Here is a 23,536-nt window from a genome sequence, read left to right on the forward strand (position 1 = left end):
GGGTCATGTAGCCATGTCAGGGTAGGAGAGTTTAGGTTGGTCGTAGTACTTGCCATGGATCGGGGTTGGAGAGAGAAGAGTGGTCGTAATCCATAGCCGAGGTCAAGGAATAGAAAAGAGTAAAGTCCAGGTATGAGCAGGGGTCACAACAAAGGGTCAGGCAAGGCACAGATACAGGCAAGAATTCTGGATGCAGTGAGTACGGCACATAAACAACAGTTTATGCTCAGCAACAAACAGAGGGCAGATAGGTTATAGGAAGGGGCAGGAGCCAATGGAAAGGCAGCAGGGGGAGTGGTCTCAAACGTAAGTTGAGAGCCAATAGAAGGTAGCTAATTAAGTCAGGTGTGACACAGCTGTGGGCAGTCCTGTCATTAGCTGCCACACGGCGTGCACGCGTGGGAGGAACGTGGCGCGGGTGAGCGCATCGCCACCAGGTTTAATTGCCCTGATGGGCGCGAGTCTGCATGAGTTGCCTCTTGCTGCAGCGTGCATGCGCAGACGGGGGTCCGCACGTCCCTGGGTTGGTTGCGTGATATGTCCGAGGGGCAGGGCTTAGCTGCGGACCTGACAGAGAACACTCTATTAAGAACTGTGGTGAGATGGATCTACACCTTGGATAATCTGGTACCAATGAGTCTGAATGAAGGCTCTGTGTACTCAGCCTTTTTATAATCACGAATCTTGGATTTGACATGGTGTTGGAAAGTACAAATGGGTAGAATACGGTGTGGCAAGACGGCCTCACGGCGGGGTCAGTAAGACGCTAGACACGATGGGAAACGTTAAACTATAGTGGTTTATTAGCCACAACCAAAATAAAGTACGGGTGCACTGTCCCTTTAAGAAACTACTTTCTAGAAATTAAAGCCTAGGGAAACTAACTCACTTCTTGAGCCCTTACTAACAGGGCAGCCAGCTAATCTGGTTATGCCCAAAACATATGCTACACAAAGGATAACCAATAAGTATAATAATAAAGTCTTATCTGTGTTGCAGCTCCAACAGCAAACAGGAACACCGGTTCCGGGGAGCAGGCTGTGTCCAGCTCGCAGCAATCTTTATCTAATCTTTATCCTGGGTTGCGGTCCCAGCAGCAAAGCTCCTCGCAGGACTGGGGGACCAGAGCAACAGCTACGGCTTCCTAGCCGGGAGAATTCTCTCCACCCTCACGTGGAAAAACAAGCTCACCTTGTGTGCGCAACTTCCTGCTTTATAAAGCACTTGTTTCACTGATGAGTTCAGCCCCTGTTTAATCAGTCTTCAGCTGTGCTTTCTGTCTGAGGAGATTAATGCTCTGTGTACTGGCTGCAGTGTCTCTCCATTCACTGTTCCAGCCTACTGAGTCAGTGACTCTGTCACATACGGGTACATAAAAATAACTGTACAATTATAAAATAGTTAACAGGTACATTACCTGAATACAGTTAGAACACTATAAACCTATAAGAGACCTGTTCTTTTAATACAATCAGGACCCTGCCTATAATATTAGGATAATCAGACTATAGGGATAATTTACACTTCAAGTCGTCATTATAAACAACATCAAAAAGACTGGCGTGATAGAATCTTAGTTTTGAAAAGAACTGTTGGTAAGCGCTAATTGGTAGAATACTGATGACCAAAAATAACTGTAAAATCACAAAATTGTTCATAGGGACATTAACTTAACACAGTTACAATAGTATAAACCCATAAGAGATCTATCCTTGTAATCCAATCAGAACCGTGCCTGCATACTACTGTATGACAATCAGAGTGTAGAGATAGCCTACAGTTCTAGCCATGGTTAGAAATAACATCTAAAAGACTGGCTTCATAGCAAGAATAATCTATTTCCTGATAAAATTAAATAACACTAAGGCAGTCATGAATATTCCACATTTATGTGAAATTAATCTACAATCCTATTGTCTTAAACAGAAACAGTTGCAAAATATGACTCTACTGTGGTTACATCTGTCAAACAACCCAGGCTTTAGGAAACTAAAAGTATTTGTCAAACAAATTTACAAATATTGTGGTTTCAAACATAAACCGTGTTTATACCTGTACACAACTACACTGTGGGTAGATTTGTCAAATAAACCAGACTCTAGGACACATAATACATTCCAAAACAAAATAGAACATATAATGAAGTTTCCCTATACAAGTCTATTTCCGTTTAATTTGTTTTTTTAATATGAAGTAATTTTTTTAACAAACATTATAAGGGCTCCTAGGATGTTCTAACAATAGAGATAAGCAATATAATAGGAGAGTACCGGAATAATTAGCAATCAATGAGACCTCTGTAACTGCAGAGGGGTTGCTTTAGCAACCAAATGCTTAAATATTTAAGAACAGAGGAGATCCTCCCACCCCCGAAGACGTTATTTTGCACAAAACGCACATCAGGTGATGTCACGAGCATGACTAAGACGCTTGTCTCGTAGTGATAGAGTAGCATATGAGTTTAGTAGATCGTAGTAGCATTGGAAGGTCAGTCTGTATTACTATTATAAGTTATATACGATACTTTGCCCACTAATAGTGGAGCAGCACAAGTAGTTTTAATTATTTGATTTCGTTATTTAGTTCTAATTTGCTCCTTATTTTAATGATTGATTAAAAGTTATATTTTATTTTCATTCGGTTGGGACTATTGAGTGCATCATAGGGGGAACCCCTTTTGGTAACTATTGTATTTTCTATGAACTAATAAAATAATAATAAACTAATAAAATACTATGAAATTTTATCTCATGGCACACCATTTTGTACGCTTACACAGTTTTTTTTTAAATCACTCACATATTTGGAAGCAACCCTGGAACACATTTACATGTAATGTTGCAGCCATTATTGTACCTACTAACGCTTTTTGGCAGGAAATTGGCGCAAAATTTTGTTGAATCTCCAATCAAACAAATATATTGTTTAAAAAAAGTTATGAGTAATGAGATATTATGTAATCTATGGTATTTCATTGTTAGCGGATACAATAACGGCTGCTTCATCTATTTATGAAACACGTTTTTCATGAACTATGACATTTAATTCAACGCTGCAAACTTCTCTTTAATTCTCATATTTATTATCTTTTCTCTGTACGTTACCCATTTTCAGTGAGTCCGTCCTATTCTGATACCAAGAATGAACAAGAAGCTATTATGGAAAACAACATGGAGTGTAAAGCAGAAACTGAAGAGGAGCAACAGTTAGAAACTGATGAAAAAGTACAACCTATAGATGGTGGTGAAATTGAACAAGACCATGGGCAATATTCAGAAGATAGTACATTAAGTGAAAAAGAAAAGCATAGTAAAGAAGCTAATGAAAAAGACAACTGCTCTGCATCCAGTATTTCATCTGCAAGCAGCACATTAGAAAGGGAGGAAAAAGAAGAGAAGATAACTAGTGAAAATGAAATGGGTAAGGTAGATATATTATTTAATTATATATTATATACATTTATAATTTTCTGTAATGTAGACCATTGGCCCCAGAAAATAGGAAAAAGTTCTGCATAAAATAAATTAATCATCTGGGGTGGTCCACGTAAAGCTAGAGACAAAAAATAACAACAAACATCTGTTATTAAATGGGGTATGGATGCAAGGGTAATAAGCATTATGTATAAATGCATTATGTATAAAGCATACGTTAGGCCATACTTTGAATATGGTATTTTTGGCTCTACTCCATAAATAAGACATCATGGAACTAGAAAAAGTGAAGAGAAGTAATCAAATGAATAAAGGGAATTGGTAATATGATTTATGAGGAGAGGCTACCTAAATTAGATTTGTTTGCTTTAGAAAGATGTCTAAGAAAGGATATGAAAACTATATACAAATATATTCGGGTCAATAAAAGGAGCTTTCAAAATAACTATTCATCTCAAGGGCAGTACAAATGACATGGTGACATTCATTAAGGTTGGAGAAAAGGAAATTTCACCAGCAACAAAGGAAAGGGTTCTTTACAGTAAGGGCAGTTAAAATGTGGAATTCATTACCCATGGAGACTGTGATGGCAGATACAATAGATATCTTCAGAAAAAGGTTCTGAGAACAGTTTAGAAAGGAAAGGTATACAGGGATATACCAAATAAGTAAACATGGGAAGGATGTTGATCCAGGGAGAAATCTGATTGCTGTTATTGGAGTTGGGTAGGAATTTTCCCCCCTCCTTTAAAGACATTTTTGGATAATGTTTCACTGGGGTTTTTGTATGCCTTTCTCTTGATCAATATACAGTAAATACAAACAATTTAACATAGGTTGAACTTGATGGACATACTGTGTCTTTATTCAACCTCATCTACTACAGTATGCAACTATGTAACTACAGTATGTTAGTGTCATTCTATCGAATATTAAAAAAAATCAATTGTATTCACGCGATTTAAAAAAAATAATTAATATAACAGCCATAAAGATATATGTGTACAAAAGTATTATATCAAAGGGGTTAAAGCCACTCATAAAAATGTAATAAATTAAAATAAGCACATACTGTGTGTCTGTTTGGCCAGCACAGACCCATAAGCTACATCAGCAGAAACATACAAAGTATACAAAATATAACTAAACTTACTGTAGTTGTAGTAAACTAAATTTCTGTTCAAAAGTCCAAGCTTTCTAAAGACAAAACAAAAATACTGTTTTATTGCTATTAGTTGGCATCTCAACAGATCACTATAGTGTAACACAAATGCTGTCTCACAGTGGAGAATAAGTATATAGATACTAATATATCCCACATTGTAGCCCTTGAAAGGGGCATATTCTGTATACAGGTACATTTATAAAAGTGCAAAAAACAAAGACACAGAAGCGCACCAAGGGTAAAGAATGATGTATTTAAAAATACAATAACAAATGCCAGTAGTGACTTACATGTAAAATAAAAGTAATCCAGTAGTGAAGGTTCAGGATCGTCTGACACAAGCTGTTGCAAGACCCAAGGGTAGACGACGAGCTAAAAGATCAGTCCTGCGCGCTGTGACCAACTGGCTCTGCAGTACTCCAATGTTACTTCCGGGTTGCGTCCTCTCGCTATACCCGTAAGGAGTAGTCCACCACGATCGCCGTGTCTCTACAGCTAGACCTCTACCTCTGTTGGAGCTAGCTAGATGAAAGCAACTCAAGGCTCCGTGGGAAGGTCAGTGGCAACTGAACAGCTGAGTGTCTGTCCTGTACAAGAATAGCTCCGCAAAGCGTTTCAAACACTCTGGTGCTTCATCAGGCAGTAGTTTGAGACACCTATAGGGGGCCTTAAGTACTTTGGCTCCCTCCGAGCGGTTTCCACTGCACCTCGCGAGGAGCAGCAGCAGCGGTGATTATGATTATAAAACACCCTCGGTAGCCACCCTCTATATAATTATCTAAAAGAATCCTATAAAATAATGTGAAACTTCCTGTAATCTTAACATTTTTATATACAGGTTATTCATTTTGTTTATATGGGGTTATAAGATTTTAGACCATGTTTAAAAAAAAACAAATTACTATTAATTGCAGTAATTGTATTATTTTTTACATGCCATTCACATACTGTATTAGACTATATTTATTGTGCTATATTTTTTTTTACAGGCTCATGGTCACATAACACAAAAGATGATGAGCCGTGTGACACCCTGCTCAGCAATAAAATATGTATACTTGACATGCTGTATGTCCACAACAAGGAGTCCAGAGATGAAGATGAAGAAACAGAGGAAGATGATGAGGAAAATAAAGGAAAGGTTGAAAATGACAAGTTGATTTACAATCTGAGTAATAGGATTTCTGTTTTACAAGCAAGCAAACTTGATGAAAATATCAAGAATATTGATGATGAAAAAATAGAAAACTTGTGTAGTGTGCAGGCCTTTAAAGAAAAGTTTAACAGTGGAGAATTTAATAGGACCACAAACAATTATGAAGGTAACATAAGTGAGAAAATGTCAGAAAAAACAGTGCAACCAAGGAGAGAATCAGACTACATATGGGATCAACTTATGGCTAACCCAAGAGAACTTAAAATAAAAGATTTGGATTTTACAGACCTTGAGGATGATTATGACATTGATGTTTTGAATGTAGATCTTGACTCCAAGGAATCTGTAATAACTCCACCGCCACCCCCTTGTTATATGGGCTTTCTTCCCCCACCACCTCCACCTCTCTCGGGGGGGTTTCAATTACACGCTTCTACTATACTTCCTCCTCCCCTACCTTTCACTAATACTCAGAGCTTAGGATCACCACAGCTTCCAAGAAATGAACCAGTTGTTATAAAAAAGAAGAAAACCATTCGTCTCTTTTGGAATGAGGTACGACCATTTGAATTGCAGTCCTTTCACCACAAGCGGTCCAAAGATTTGATGTGGTCTAAACTGGAGCCTATAAAATTGGACACATCGAAACTAGAGTACCTTTTTGAATCCAAATCGAAGGAGCTGCCTACCGCCAAGGTACTGATAGAACATAAAAATGTCATGTTATTTTAGATGCACTTTATATATAATACAATCCATTCATAAAATATAATTAATTGTAAATAAAATTGATACAATTGTGATTATACAAAAAATTAACACACACCTGGAAAGTAGCTTGACAGTAGTACTCACTTTAAATTGCAGATATCAACTAATGTTTATATCATATTTTATTTGATTTACATACTGTTAGATAGAGCAGTGTTTCCCAACTCCAGTCCTCAGGGAACCCCAACAGGTCAGGTCTTAAGGACATCCCTGCTCCAGCACAGGTGGGTCAGTCAGCGGCTCAGTCATTTTGACTCAGCCACCTGTGCTGGAGCAGGGATATCCTTATGACCTGACCTGTTGGGGTTCCCTGAGGACTGGAGTTGGGAAACACTGGGATACAGTAAGCATTTGTATGATTTTATATTTTAGTGATTCAAGCAATCTTTTTTTAGTGTTACTTTTAATTTGATCTTATAAAAGTATGTGAAATATTAAAGGTATTTCATATACTCTTTTAATGGAATTTTTATTTCATATCAATTTATTTATTTATAAAATGTTTAACCAGGAAGTAATACATTGAGAGTTACCTCTAATTTTCAAGTATGTCCTGTGATTTAATTACTAGGAAGTATAGCTAAATAGGTATTTACATTTATCAAAATATATGGTATATTATGGGTGATTTTAATTATCTGGACATCAACTGGAGCAATGAGACTTAACAGTACAACTATTTGGGTGTGCTAAAAGACAATTACATGACCCAGATTATCGAGGAGCCAACAAGGAAAGGGAAATTATTGATTTAGTAAAATCAAGCTATGTAGAATAAATATATTCAAGTGAGGGGACATTTGGGAAACAGTGATCCTAACTTGGGCTCATTTGAAATAAATGATCAAAAAATATATTGTATGGGAATAACTAAAGACTCCTAGGGAATAATTCTATATTGTTTGAAGTGGCCATTTGGAACAGTTTTTGGCCGAAAATCACACATGAAGTCAATTAACATTAAATTCAATTAATTAAGGTAAATAAAGCACCTGGAATCGATGGCATGCACCATCTTAGTAACTCAGTTCAGTAATTGCCCCACTCTTATATATTTAATATTCAAGGACTCTTCCACAGGCTAATTACAAGATTGACTTAAAGCAGATATGGTGCCTATACAGCATTTAAAAAGAGCGCGATATCACAACAAATCAAGTACAGAACTATGCCTGACATCAATAGTGGAAAAGCTACATGAAGGTTTATTAAGGCATAATATTCAGGAACCCCTACTGGATAACATCATTTTTAATAATAGACATTGTGGATTTATGAGAGATAGGTCATGGCTAATTAAAAAATATATATTTGAGAACAGAAGTTAGAATTTAGAACTGGGTGATGCATTTGATGTGGTCTGCTTAGACTTTGCAAATGCTTTTCATATGGTGCCACAACAAGGTTGGTAGTGTACAAAATAAAGAAATGTGTCTGGGTTGACCTGGATTGGAAACTGTTTGAAGTATTTGAGTGTTGTCCTTAAATAAAACCTTTTTAGTTTGGACTAAAGTTGATACTGCAAGGTTTGGTACATGGGCTTTTTAACTTGTAATGACCTTAATGTTGGCATATAAAGAAAAGTTTCCATGTTTGATGACAATACAATTATGAAAGGTAGTAAAATCAGAGCAGGATGTCATTTCTCTATGGATGAACTTGAAACTTAGGCAGGTAAATGGCTGATGAGGTTTAAAGCTGCAGTTCAAACAATATCCTGCATGTGTGTGTTTTTTTTTTAATAAATCAGTTCTGTAGTAAGAAAAAATACTTTTAGCATTTTCTGTTTTAAAAAACAACAACTTTGAAAGACCAATTTTCTTGTATTCTATTTTTAAAAGCATGCGTGTTGCTATAGCAACCATTTACATTCCCCATATTTAAAGATGTCGCCAAACTTTACCGATCAATAGACGGAGAACGAATTGACCGGCAGCTATGCAGTTCTTTAGGTAAGTAGAGATTGCCCACCTGAAACTATTGAAGTAAAAAAAAAAACCTAAAAAAAAACCTAAAAAAAAACCTAAAAAAAAACCAGGAGCTTGAACTGGAGCTTTAACATGGGCAAATGCTTAATTTTTAAAACTGAAGAGGATGGCTATCCTTTTCCGTTTTCTGTATCCAGGGACCAGTTACATTATGTAATTGCTACAGAAGCTAAAGTGCCAGCACACTTTGGTGTCACCGGATGCCTGGCACTGAAAAGGTTAAAAACCAAGTCATATTATTTGTACCTACTTAATTTGCCTATGAAGGAAGTAAAGAATATTTCATTAAAAATATATAAATGGAATAATATTATTTTTTGGAATTTTTTCCTCACAAGAAAACTGCAGCTGATGGAAAAAGACAGGAGATCACTGTGTTGGATTCTAAAAGAAGCAATGCAATAAATATCGGGCTTACAGTGTTACCTCCTCCAAGAACTATCAAGATGGCAATTTTGAATTTTGATGAATATGCTTTAAACAAAGAAGGAATAGATGTAAGTAACAATGACCAATCCATATTCAGTTATTTCATTATACAGCTCAAGCTCCTTATAACGCTGTGCTTGGGGTCCAAAGAATCACATCTCGCTATAAGCGGATCACGTTAGAAATAATGTACAATTGTATGTATTGTACAATAAAGTATTTAAGATATAAATAATCGTGTTGTAAAGTATTCATAAATACGAAAATTGGGAGCCACGCTTGCATCGAGTTGTAAGCGGATTCGCCTTGTAACGGATCGCGTTATAGCGGGGTTGAGCTGTATCTAGATTGCATAATATGTAGTATGTATTGTTTTCAAATGTATAGGTACATTTCCAACGTAAGATAAATACTTATTTCTAAATACATTTCAGCAGAACATTTTGGGGTGACATTTTCTTTATCCAAAGCAAACATGTCAATTTCAAACCAGGTGTCATGGATAACCTTATCAAGGGATTAAAGAAATTGGTGGTTTACTGGTAGTGGTTTTAAACCCATACAGATTCATTTAGCAGTTTGTTTCATGGAAACTGCAGCTGAAAGGCTGTCTGACCAGGGCCAGATTGCGGCTTCGCCAGGCCCAAAATTGAGCCAACTAATTGCCCATAAGGATTAACACAGCAGGGGTCCCCACTTCTGAATGGGACCAGGGCCACCAGTGTGGAAGAGCTTCACAGAAAGAGCAAGCAGAAGTGGTCCCTCTTCCTGCACAACTCAATCAAGCGATCACGCTGTTTTTATTTTATTTTAATTACATAGTATTGAAACAGGGGGTCTCTGGACCTGAACTGCATTAATTTAAGCCCTGGGTACCCCCTGCTTCCCAAGTTACAGGCCCCAATCTGGGGTGCAGGCATCTCCTGTGAGTTTAAATGTCCCGGTTACATGATCCCCTGCTTCAATAATATGTTATTAAAATAAAAGCCGTGCAATCGCCTGTTAGACATATGCAGAGAGTGGGTTTGTTTCTATCTACTCTCACTGCGCGTCTCTTACAGACTGAAAAAGCCCGGTAAGATTCACACAGCGTGAGTCTCATTTAGAAGCAGTGTTAATCCTGGTGGGCCATTCCTCCCTGCCAAACACTGTGTCGCGAACACTCGACTTTTGGTCCGCAGTATACCAGCACGTACTGCGGCTGCTGATAGATAAAAGATCCTACATCTGTATGTGATCACTTCTAATGAGAATTGTCATTTCTGAGTGCATTGTCTTCTTCAATACTCTTATTATCCTTGTGTGTACTTATTTCAAGTACAGCCTCTAGCTACTGAGGAACACAGTAAAGCAGCCTGCAGGGACAGGCAGAAAATGAGAAATGTTAGACAGTTGGCAAACAAATTGCTACTGGCAAAAAATTACTACCTTTTCCACTATGCAAATGTGTTTACACATGTGGATGAATAGCACTGGTGTTTCCATGTACAGAATCTAAAGTCAATCAGCACTACTACAATTACATATATGAGCAAAAAGAGTGGTGCACGCAGGTAAAAGGGTCTCCCTAAACCCTGGACAGATGCTAAAATTAAAAAGTACCTGCAGCACTCATAAACAGTTGTGACACTAATAGTGGTCAAACATAAAGCAATTTAATGCAAAGAGAGCAAACACAACTCTTAAACAGAGCATATTACACAGGGCATTGTCAAGATGCAGCTACCCAAACAAATACTCCCCCAGAGAGGGGTACACCCAGGAGGAAGAGGGACAAGGAAGACAAAACACACTGATCTACACACTACAAATATAAAAATAAAGTACAAAAAAGGTGCTACACAATGACAAAAAGGCAATAACACAAAAAAGAAAAAACGAACACAATCCAAAAATCAAGGGAGGTGGCTACATCTCGGGCACTTAGCCCTTCTTGGCCTGTTCCCACTTCTCTTGCATGCTTGATGATGGAGTGATGAGTTTCAGAGCAGCAGATTAGATGATATTTTCTACATCACCTTCCTACAAACTAAGTACTCACAGGTGATATTGTAGCTATGAGACTCATTTTTTCCTCCTGAAGGGAAGTACCTCTCATATATATGGGAATGGGTCCGGTCTGCAAACCGAGCACGAAAAATTGGAATCCTAGATCAATGGCTGTTTGGAAACAGTCGTCTCTCTGTCGAGGCCATAACAGCTGGACGGTAGACCGTGTCTCAGACCAGGTGGCATGTGCGGGTTCCGCTGTATCGAAGAGATTTATGTATCTTTTTCTCCCGTCCTAAAAAACACCAATATTAGTAGTAGCAGCAGCAGCAGCAGCAGCAGCAACAACAGATGAGCAAAGTATTTTGATAGAGCACACAGTTCCACTGAGCTGTCCAGCACTGTACCTACATGTTTTCGCGTGAAGCTTAACTCTGCATATTTGTCAGCGACATTCTCCCATTATTGGTATTCTAGCTATTAAGTGATAGAAAATGAAAAGGGTGCCCCAAGAAGGAGGTGATGACAGTGAATGTGCAAAATAATTAATTCAAGTGAAAAACATGATAAATACATATAATAAAAGTGACAACAATTGTGCAAAAATGTGTTGACAAAAATGTAAATAAATGCTGCTCAAAAACCCTTTAAGAAATAATCTGCAATGTTCCCTCTTGTAGAACGTTTGTAGGCAGTAGGGGAGCACAAATCAGAATGCTGGATATATGAAAAAATAAAAATATAACATAGTACAATAAAGTTTTCAACAGTGGGAGTGTTTTTCTGTGTTGAAGTGTTCTTTAGAATGGGAACTCACATTTTCCCAATGAAATAGTGCATCTCCAAAACTGTGGCAACAGGTGTAATGAGGTAATCCTATTTGATCCTTTCCTTAATGGATGATGTCACTCAACACGATGTGGATGTGGCAGTGTGGGAATTCAAAACAAAAAAGCAAACATGGAGCAATCGAGCAAATAAACAACTTTATCAATTAAAATCTGATATGATGTACACTTACATAGTGTCAAACATTAAAAGACACATACAAATGTGTCCTGCTGTCAGGCTCTCACACTTCCGGTCCCGGATACAAGAGGATCGTGGATGCAGCAGGGTAAGGGCAGAATGAGGCCAGCAGTCCACTGGCAATGACTCTACGCGTTTCGCAAAGGCAGCTTCGTTAGGAGTTGTGGGCTTGGCTTAGACGTTCTCCTCCTATATACCCCATTCCACAGTCTGATTGGTCAATGGCTTTCATAACAATTATAATACAAACAGCGCAAATCTATCTAAATGCTCTAAAAAAGAGACATATACAGTATATATATATATATATATATATATATATATATATATATATATAGCAACTGTAAATATTACTGTATGTTCATTTGCATGTCTTAGACAGGTCTGCAACCCTGTCTTTCCCCATTGTCACCCAGCATACAGCGCTTCCACTGCAGCAAGGGATTCTGGGAAATGACATGCAAATGAGCACTCAGTGCCACCTTTTGTCTCAAGCTCGTATTACACAAGCCAATCCTCAAGCCATTGCATGCTGCTTTAAACACAGCTTTTAGACAGAGGCTGGGATGAGATGCAAAGCCATTAAACCCACTCACAGACATGTTTCAACCTTGATGGGTATCATCAGTGTGAGGTTGGTCTTAATGGCAAAGCAGGTTTGAGACTAGACTAGGTAATCACCACTACTATTAAGGTTATGGTGGGTAAAAAAAGTGACAAAAACCCTCCACAGTAAAGCATAAAGCAACTGTAAATATTACTGTATGTTCATTTGCATGTCTTAGACAGGTCTGCAACCCGGCCTTTCCCCATTGTCACCCAGCATACAGCGCTTCCACTGCAGCATATATATATATATATATATATATATATATATTGGAAAAAGAAAAAAGTGCAATCCTATATAGCTGTTAAAAATCTGGATAATTTATTTTAAAGCAAGAAAAGCTTGGTTGCTGGACATACCATACACATAACACAATGCATATGATAAAACACAACAGAGGAATAGCATAGAATGAGGAGAGATAAAAATGGTGTATATTCCAAAAAAATGTCCAATAGATCTATTGTGAAGGAGTGACAGATGCTGCAGATGATAAATCACTTGCATTCGTTGCCAATATGTGTAGCAACAAATGAGGAGTAATAGATAGCCGTATACCGTGTGGATCGGTATAGGTAAATACAGTTGCAGTAGCAGGCTGATAGGTGTCTTCCGTGAATAAGGATAACTGGATGACAACAGATATTGGCACAAAGGGGATAAAGGAACGGTCTCACCAGATAGTGTATCTGCGATGAACCCCGAGGGGTCCCTGCGTCCCTCCGTCAGCTGCACCGGCGATAACATGCTTTAGGTGACCACGTGATAATGTATCGCTGATGTATCAGGAAAATGCCAGATTCAGCTACATAGAAACCAAAACTGCAGACTTCCACTTTGTTTAACCGGCAAGAACTTAAATTGTTCTCTCCGCTCGTTACTCAGCCCTCCCACAAACAGCTGTTGGACACAGTGACGTAAACCAACGCGTTTCGTCAGCTGTTGCGCCGACGTCTTCAAGGGTGTGTCCTAGGGAGTTGGTGATGAGCCTTTATAGGGCTAATTCAACCCTGATTGGTCAATTGAAAAATTGGGAAACGTATATAACTATTATTCTTCAACAGGAATGCATTAAAAGGAGTCCAATATGAATGTTTGAAGTAGACCGAAGTATACCACAAAAGACTTAATGAATTATGAAATATAACTAAATAAAATAAATGTAATTATATAAAATATATAAAATAGTCATAGGATCATCTTTAAAACAATATTCAAAATGTGTATTAAACTTAAAAAGCATATATTAAATTAGAAAAAGAAAATAATAATGTGTAACATAATATAAATGATCTTGTGAATGACAAAATAAAATGTACATAACTGAAAATATATATATAAATATTTAGAAATAAATCATTTTCTAATAAAAATAAATCCATAAGCATAAAAATAATAAACGTAAACACTTGTAAATAAAAAGTGACAAATTCCACTAACATATAGACATACATCCACATACATAATAAATACATGCATGGATGTATATACACATGTACATACTGGATAAACTAACCAAACACAGACGTGATTGAATAAACAATACATAGTGTTTACATTTATTTTTATGTTTATGGATTTATTTTGATTAGAAAATGATTTATTTATTTATAAATATTTATATATATATATATATATATGTTCATATATGTATATTTTATTTTGTCATTCACAAGATCATTTATATTATGTTACACATTATTATTTTCTTTTTCTAATTTAATATACTGTATGCTTTTTAAGTTTCAAATAACAAGACACCTATCAGCCTGCTACTGCAACTGTATTTACCTATACGGATCCACATTATACGGCTATCTATTACTCCTCATTTGTTGCTACATATATTGGCAACGAATGCAAGTGATTTATCATCTGCAGCATCTGTCACTCCTTCACAATAGATCTACTGGACTTTTTTTGGAATATACACCATTTTTATCTCTCCTCATTCTATGTTATTCCTTAGTTGTGTTTTATCATATGCATTGTGTTTGTTTTTATGTGTATGTCCAGCAACCAAGCTTTTCTTGCTTTAAAATAAATTATCCAGATTTTTGACAGTTATATAGGATTGCGCTTTTTTTCTTTTTCCAATTCACTTAGGATAAGCATATCCTCATTAGAGCTGCATCCTATATGCCTTTTTTCCTTGATCACTACCTGTTGGGGTATATAAGTCACTCACTGTCCTGTGTCTGTTGCACCACCCTGAGGAAGATCCCCCTGTGGGATCGAAACGTTGGAGTTATGTGCTATATTTAATACATTTATTTTCATTCACCTGAGTGCTGTCTCCCTTTTTGCTGCTATGCGGTAATGTATACATATATATATATATATATATATATATATATGTAACCCTTTTTGTGAACCGGCCGACCCACCCAATATCACATTGGCCCCTCGTGGTCTAACCGGTCCCTTTCCCTGCAACACACCTGCTCTAAAGGACTACTGGTACTGCATAACCTGTGTGGCTCCAGGAGATCTGAGCCTCCGCTAGCTGGGAGCCTGGGGAAACCCTTAACGTTACCTGGTGCAGCGCCTCCACTTACCCAGGATCCCCCGTTAGGAAAGATAGCCCTGAATAAGAAATACCATAACACACGTAGATATAAAACAATAGCTAACACTTTACTTAATAACACATAACACAGTACATAACATCATAACATAACCGGATGCTCTATCCGCATCACCTCAGCCCAATGTCTGGTATTCCCCACCCAGTGTCCTGTGATCACCCCACACCCAATGTCTCGTACTCCTATGAAAGGTCGTGGGTGACTGCGCAGTCACTATATTAAGCTAGGGCCCAGTTGGTGCACTTATAATACTTGAAGATACCTTCCGAGCACTCCGATGCTCGGGACCGCAACTCTCTTCTAAAAGGGTCAGACGTCCGTCTGATCCTTTCCAGGTACTCTGCCGGTGGACCCCAACGAGGGTCCCACCGCTTCACGGGAACTGCAACCGGATCACGGCAACACCAACTGCATGGGAACAGCAACCGCCGCTATCCCTATCACTGACTACTGCTAGAGTGACAGCAACCCTAACCTAGGGCCTGTCCCTGAAGAACCGCAACCTGGGATGGCTTGGGGGAAAACTCCTAGGGCCTGTGGACATAACCTGCCCCCCCTTCCCAAACTACCCAGTCCTAACTGTAACTGCTACTAGCTATTAACTAGCTACTCCCAAAGCACCTGCAGCTGACACACCGCTCACGCTGTCAGCCTGCAGGGATCCACACTTCACACACACTGCACGCACTGCGCCCAGCACATACAGCGACACTACTCACAGACAGCTGCAATCACACACAGCCCCTGGATCCCGCAGCAACCACACTGCTAGCACACTGTGCCTCTTTGACAGTGCCCACAGCTCTCTCCGCTGCGACACTGCCAAACCAGCACCTTCCACACTCAAGGGTCACCTCCCTAGTTAAGGCGTCCCTCTTCAGTTACCCCCTGCCCTTTACCCGGGAATTGGGGCCTGCCTGGGAATCTAGGGAGGACCCTTACCTGATGCAGGAGCCACGCGCTCCCTGCACCCTTCCTACTCCTTCCTCTGCTCTGCCCTGACTGACTGTTGCAAAGCCCGGGAAATGTATCTATATTCCCGGGCTGAGCTTCCTCCAGCCCTATTGGCTACACTCAGGCACCTGATGCCTGTCTCCCTAAGCCTCCTGGGAATTGTAGTTCCCAGGGGCTGCCTAAAGCATTGGGGCCGCGTGCGCGCTTCCCTTGCGCATGCGCGAACCCCTAATGGCCGCCTCACTCTCCCTCTACACTTCCCTACTCTCGCGCGACCTCTCCCTATCCCTGGAGTCCTATCGCGCGCTTCCGCCCTACTGCGCATGCGCGAACCTCCGCGCAATGGCGGCGCACTCTCCTCAAGCCGCCGAGCCGGTGGCAACGCGATCGCGGCCCTAGCGACGGCCCGATCGCGTCCCCGGCAACCGCAGCTCCGATCTGCTCCCTGCTCTGGCCCCCACCCTCGCGAAGTGCCGGCGGGTCCGTCAAGGCCTCCGGCGGCACCCGCTACCGCACGGCACTCGCGGAGGGGGGCCAGAAAGAGAAAATTTACCTCGGGGCTACATATATATATATATATATATATATATATATATATATATATATTAGATGACAGCTAATATGAGTAGGATGGATGATACAATTTTAAATGTGGAAGACATATAACAACCTCCAAAAATAATTTTAAGGGGCTTTGACAGATTAATAAAACATCTCTATCTGATATATACTTAAAAAATATTTGCAATGCATATAGAGAGATGATGCATGAGGAACACATCGAAAAAAGAGAGAAAAGATGCATTTAGTAAATGAGTACATATGAAAATATGATCATAAATATATGTATAAGTTAAAATACCAAAAAAATTATACAAAATACATAAATAGATATCTAACATTATATATAATATAATCTAAATGTTGGCAAACCTAATATTAGATGGTAGAATACAATATTCCTATGATATAAAAGTGTATCAAAGGGTTCATAATCCCCACACTTCCACATCGTGTTGAGCAACATCATCCATTAAAGAGAGGATCAAATAGGATTACCCCATTACACATCTTGCCACCGTTTGGGGGTTGCATGATTTCATTGTGAAAATGTGAGTTTACATTCTAAAGAACACTTCATCACAGAAAAACACTCCCACTGTTGAAAACTTTATTGCGCTATAGTATATTTTTATTTATTTTTTATTTATTTTATTTTTTCATATATCTAGCACAGCGGTATGCAAACTGGGGGTCACGCCCCACTGGGGGGGCGCAAGATTGTTTAGGGGGGCACAGGCGGCAGGGGCGATTCTGCCAGAAGCAGAGAGAAAAGCAGTCAGTAGCTGCAATTTTCCTTCAGCCATTAGGTGGCGCTGTGCTGAACAGCTCATGCAGCACAGGCTTTGCCTTGCTGAACGCAGCATGATAAGGTGAGTGTGTGAGTGTGTGTGTGTGAGTGTGGGTCATGGAGAGGGGAGTCAAAGAGAAACATGGAGAGGGGGGTAAAAGAGAGACATGGAGAGGTGGTAGTGGGGTCAAAGAGAGACCTGGAGAGGTGGGAGGGGGTCAAAGAGAGACATGGGGTGGGGGGTCAAAGAGAGACATGGGGAGGGGGGTGAAAGAGAAACATGGAGAGGTGGGAGGTGGGTGAAAGAGAGACATGGAGAGGTGTGAGTGGGTGAAACTGTGACATGGGGGTGAGAGACATATTGGGGGGAGGGGGAGAGAAAGACACTAAGCGGAAGGGGAGACATCCTGGGGGAAGGTGAGAGAAACACTGGAGGGAAAGGACACACACACACATCTTGTATTCTCTCGCTTGCTCCGTTTTCTCAACACCTATTCTCTCCTAGACCCTCTACAATCTGGCTTCCGCACTGCTCACTCCATGGAAACAGCCCTCACTAAAATAACTGATGACCTCCATGCTGCCAAAGACAGAGGTCATTACACTCTGCTCATATTACTCGACCTCTCTGCAGCATGACACCGTGGACCACCCTCTTCTCCTTCACATTCTCCATACTCTTGGTATTCGGAACAAAGCTCTATCCTGGATCTCATCCTACCTCTCCCATCGTACTTTCAGTGTCTCTTCTGCTAACACCTCCTCCTCCTCTATTGATCTCTCTGTGGGGGTACCCCAGGGCTCTGTCCTGGAACCTCTTCTCTTTTCTCTGTATACACTCTCTCTAGGTGACCTAATAACATCTTTTGGGTTTAATTATCACCTCTATGCTGACGACACACAAATATACTTTTCAACACCTGACCTTACACCTGCTGTACAAACCAAAGTTTCTGAATGTCTCTCTGCTATATCATCCTGGATGGCCCTCCGCCTCCTTAAACTCAACATGGCTAAAACAGAGCTCCTCATACCTCCTCCCAAACCTGGCCCTACTACCTCCTTCCACATTACTGTTGGAACTACAATCATTCACCCAGTAGCCCAAGCACGCTGCCTAGGGGTCACACTCGACTCCTCTTTCACATTCGCCCCTCACATTAAAACCATTTCTAAAACCTGTCGCTTTTACATCCGCAATATAACAAAGATACGCCCTTTCCTCTGTTGCTCGACTGCTAAAACTCTGACAGGCCCTCATTCTCTCCCGTCTTGATTACTGTAACCTCCTGCTGTCCGGCCTTCCTGCCTCTCACCTGTCTCCCCTACAATCTATCCTAAACGCTGCTGCCAGAATCACTCTACTCTTTCCTAGATCTGTCTCAGCATCTCCCCTCATGAAATCCCTCCCCTGGCTTCCGATCAAATCTCGCATCTCACACTCCATTCTTTTAAAGCTTAACACTCTTCTGCCCCTCCTTACATCTCAGCCCTAATTTCTCGTTATGCACCACCCAGACTCTTGCGTTCTTCTCATGGATGTCTTCTTTCTACCCCCTTTGTATCTAAAGCCCTCTCCCGCCCTAAACCTTTTTCATTGACTGCCCCACACCTCTGGAATGCCCTTCCCCTCAGTACCCGACTAGCACCCTCTCTATCCACCTTTAAGACCCACCTTAAGACACACTTGCTTAAAGAAGCATATGAATAGCACTGTGAATATTCTGAACACATGATACATAAAGCTTGGCCCCCTGCAGACGCACTTACCAGAACTCCCTCCTACTGTCTCTGTACGTTCTCCCAAGCTACCAATTAGACTGTAAGCTCCTCGGAGCAGGGACACCTCTTCCTTAATGTTACTTTTATATCTGAAGCACTTATTCCCATGATCTGTTATTTATATTATCTGTTATTTACTTGATTACCACATGTATTACTAATGTGAAGCGCTATGTACATTAATGGTGCTATATAAATAAAGACATACAATACAATACACACACTGGGGGAGAGAAAGAGAGAGACACTGGTGGGAGGAAGAGACACAATGGCTGATGGGAGAGAGAGACACTGGGGGAGGGAGAGAGACACTGGGGGAGGGAGAGAGAGATACTGGGGGAGGGAGGGAGAGAGACTGGGGGTGAGGGAGACACTAGGGGGAGGGAGAAAGAGACACACACGGGGGAGGGGGAGAGAGAGAGTGGGGGAGGGATAGAGAGACACTGGACTGGGAGTGAGAAACACTGGGAGAAGGAGACACTGGGGGAGAGGATAGTAAGACTGTGGAAGAGGAGAGAGAGTTCCTTATGTGGTAGGGAGAGAGATTAATAATACTACATAAATAGGGATGCTATTAGACAAATATCATAATATTTCTTTTTAAGTGATGTAATTTGTGTTATAAATACTTTTTATGGTGTTCCGGTTTTTACTTTTGAAAGTCTGGTCACCCTAGCTGGCGGCCAACATCATGGTGCGTGCGGGGGCTGCGGAGGTAAGGCGGCTGAAGAGAAATGGCTCCAAAGAGGCAGGGGTGGAGCACACTCCATCGCAGTGACATCAAATGCGCTGCAAGTCTGGCCGACACCGTGGAGTGAATGATGTTGCAACTGCACGCTTTGCTGTGCCTGTTGCTGCTGGGGGAGAGGGGAGGGAAATTCTGGCGGGGGAGAAGGTGGTTCCCCTTTTAGACCAATGAGCTGCACACCCACTGGTAGCAGGGCCTTCCAGCACCTGGAGCTGGAGCCGGCCCCGCCCTGCCTCATGATAACCTATCACCAGGGAGCTCCAGCAGGACCAAGAAGAGATCAACGAAGCGACCCCCCACCCCCCAGCTAAACGGATAGATGAAGGTCAGGCAGAGATGGCAGAATTGAGGGGCTTGGGAGGAGGATGAGTTTTGGGGGTGTGACAGGTCTGCAGTGCAGCAATGACCAGGTTAACATTCAGCTGGGAAGGTCTTGTCAATTAGTCTGGTCCCAGCTGCCTCATCAAGGAGCTTTAAAAACCCCAGCCTGTACACACATGTAGCCTGTCTGAACCAGTTAGATACTGACATGCTGAGGGAGAACTACTGCTAAGGTCTGTCTTCACTATGCTACAGTAGCGACATACTTTATTAAAGTAAATGCCGGCGGCATGCCGGGATCTACCCCAGCTGCCGCCAGTCAGAAACGCGCGCCGCCGCGTTTCCCCCACGCACCCCCCCTCCACATCGCGCGCAATTACCCCCCCAAAGACACCCCGAACCCGGCTTCTACTCTGCCCCTCTGCTTCCCCGCACCCCCGCTTACCTAGATTTGAACTCCAGGGGTGTCGGGGAAGCCTGGGGAAGCCGGGGAAGACGGGGAAGCCGGGCGCGCTTGTGACCGTGACGTCACAGTGCGCCGCCACGCGCCGCGGCTACCCGCTTCCCAGCCTCATACAGCCAGCGGCATTTGCTCGAATAAGAGCTGCCGCTGCTGTATTTTGATGTTTTGTTAAGCTGGAATCTGAACAGCCCTTGTTGGGAAAAGGGCCAAGCCCGCTCAGGACTTATTTTCTGTTTGTTCTATATGCTGAAAAGAAGCTGTTTTGTTTTTGTGTGCCATATTTTTAAGGCTCAATAAATAAGCCTTTTCAAGAAACCCACTTGTGGTTGCATGTACCCTGCAACAGTGGGGCTGAGGGTTATTCTTTGGGTCAGGGGGGTCACTTGGGAGTATTGATCAGCATGGGTGATCCAACAGTACCCCCCTTGAGTTTAGTTATTGGGGATCCCTGATCCCTGGGCAACATTTAAAATGGGAATAAATAAATAATACATAATACTGGTAGGTAGGAGTGGATGACAATGGGAGAAGGAAAAAGGGGAGGAAGGGGGGGGAGGGAAGGAAGGTAGCAAAGAGGTGTATGAATGCCCCCTCAAATGGATTGCCTTTGTGCACCAGAAAAAAAACATATTACTAGATGCCAGCAAACCATAAAATAATCAGTGATCCAATACTACTATACTACCTGCAGCCCAAGCGATTTGTGAACTTGGCTGCAGGAGATTGTAGACGGGTGGCGTATGCGTCACAAAGCAGGTTCGCCCTTATTGGCTGAACCAGCTCACGTGCGCTGACATCATGTGATTTTGATTACATCAGGGGGGGGGGGGCGAGAAAGTTCATGGATGAAAAGAGGTTCTGGCATAAAAAGTTTGCTCACCCCTGATCTAACATTCTGATTTGCGCTCCCCAACTGCCTACGAATGTAATACAAGAGGGAACACTGCGGACCGTTCCTCAAAGGGTTTTTGAGCAGCATTTATTTACATTTTTGTCAACACTTTTTTGCACAATTGTTGTCACTTTTATTATATGTATTATATGTATTATATGTATTTATGTATATATCACGTTTTTCACTTTAATTATTTTGAACATTCACTGACATCACCTCCTTCTTTGAGTACTTTTTTCATTTTCTAGCAATGCACTTACTGGTCACCAGGTTTAGTGGCTGCACCTTAAAATAGAGGAGTAGGGGAATACCCCTAATGTCTTCAATAGAAGAATGTCTAGAAAAAACAGATTGGGTTCATGTGTTTCAGATAATGATGATATATTAGATAATTCTGTCCCCAAAATAGAAGATGTCATTGATGTAGAATTCCAGAAATTAGAAAGATTATTAGTGAAAGACATTATGGGATCTGGTTTTCTTGGAGAAATATCTCAGAGAAAACAAAATCCCCAGGGGGTTAAGATTGATGAAAACCCTCACTTGTGATACAGTATAGAAGATGAAGCCTTTTTACTCCAGTGGCATAAAATTCTTGATGAATGCTCTAGCAATCTAATGCGTTTAATAATTTCCCAACATAAATTACATTTGAACAAATTAGATGAAGAGATAAATAAAATGAAAAAAAAACCTAGAACCTCATGAAAAAACTAATCATTTTTTTTAAAAATTATGCGGAATTAAAGAAAAAAAATTGATGATTTGGAAACAGAAATTATTACAGGGAAAAGGAAAAAGTTGTTTTTTTGCGATGATGAGGATTACTCCAAAGGAGTTAATAAAAGTTGGAACAAAAATACATTTCAAAATGATGGACATACAGACGGACAACAAAAAAACTATGGGAAATATAATACTAAATATATACCTAAGTCAGAAAGACGTTATAGTACTTCTTATGCATAAAAATCTGATGTGGGGAAGAAAGATAGATCAAAATCACCTAAAAGATCTGAAAGAAAGTCGAAAATCTAATGATCACCAATTGAATGTAGAGAGAATCATTGGAGAGTAAGATTTGAGGATTTAAAACATTAAAAAGAGACATCTCATTATGGCTCAGATAGAGGAAGAGAGAAAGAAAAGTCATATGCTAATGCAGAAAGTTCAGAAGCAGTTGGTAGGGCAAGAAGTAAAGAAAAATCTAATATTAATTTTTTAGAGCAGACAATTTCTTTTAATTTATGGGAGACACAGAACAAATTTGCCCCACTAGCAGAGAAAGAAACACATTTGGGAAGTTGAAGAAAGAGATTCAGAGGAAAAAGAGGAAGCATCAAGAGGAAAAATAATGAAATTGTCAGGTGGCGGATAAATAATTAGAAAAAAAAGTTTTTTTAATATAAGCAAAAAGGTTTTAAGCGATACAAAAGAAGATGTGATAGCTAAGGGACTCACTTTTGATTCTACCATGGGCCCTAATAATTTTAATCTGTTTATCGATGCCTATACGTTTTTAAGGAAGTTAACTATTAAAAGACATTTCTTTTATCCAGAACTGTAGAAAACAGTATTATTAAAAATGCTGAAGAAAAAGGTCAAGAGAAATATTTATACATTCCAACATTCTAATTTGAGACCGAACTCTACTTTTTATCCTGATGTGACCTTGGGCAAGTCACTTTATTTCCCTGTGCCTCAGGCACCAAAAACATAGTTACTAAGCTCCATGGGGCAGGGACCAGTACTTGCAAAATGTATCTGTAAAGCGCTAGGTAAAAACTAGCAGCGCTATACAAGAACATATTATTATTATTTTCCAAGTTTTTCAAAAGGACACCACCTAAAAGTATTTTTTCAGCT

At 40.4% G+C, this 23,536-nt stretch overlaps 1 protein-coding gene across 4 annotated transcripts in view; it reads left to right on the forward strand.

The window, feature by feature from the left end:
* Positions 1–23,536, forward strand: part of FHOD3 (formin homology 2 domain containing 3) — a 607,453-nt gene that overhangs the window by 414,739 nt on the left and 169,178 nt on the right. For all 4 annotated transcript variants that reach the window (XM_075586421.1, XM_075586422.1, XM_075586420.1 and 1 more), the window contains 3 exons: positions 3,115–3,420; positions 5,589–6,451; positions 8,853–9,011. In XM_075586421.1, the coding sequence (XP_075442536.1) occupies positions 3,115–3,420; positions 5,589–6,451; positions 8,853–9,011 (1,328 nt within the window). The remainder of the gene's footprint in view (positions 1–3,114; positions 3,421–5,588; positions 6,452–8,852; positions 9,012–23,536) is intronic.

This window comes from Ascaphus truei, chromosome 2 (genome assembly GCF_040206685.1).
Source record: "Ascaphus truei isolate aAscTru1 chromosome 2, aAscTru1.hap1, whole genome shotgun sequence".
In the NCBI taxonomy this organism is placed as follows: Eukaryota; Metazoa; Chordata; class Amphibia; order Anura; family Ascaphidae; genus Ascaphus; species Ascaphus truei.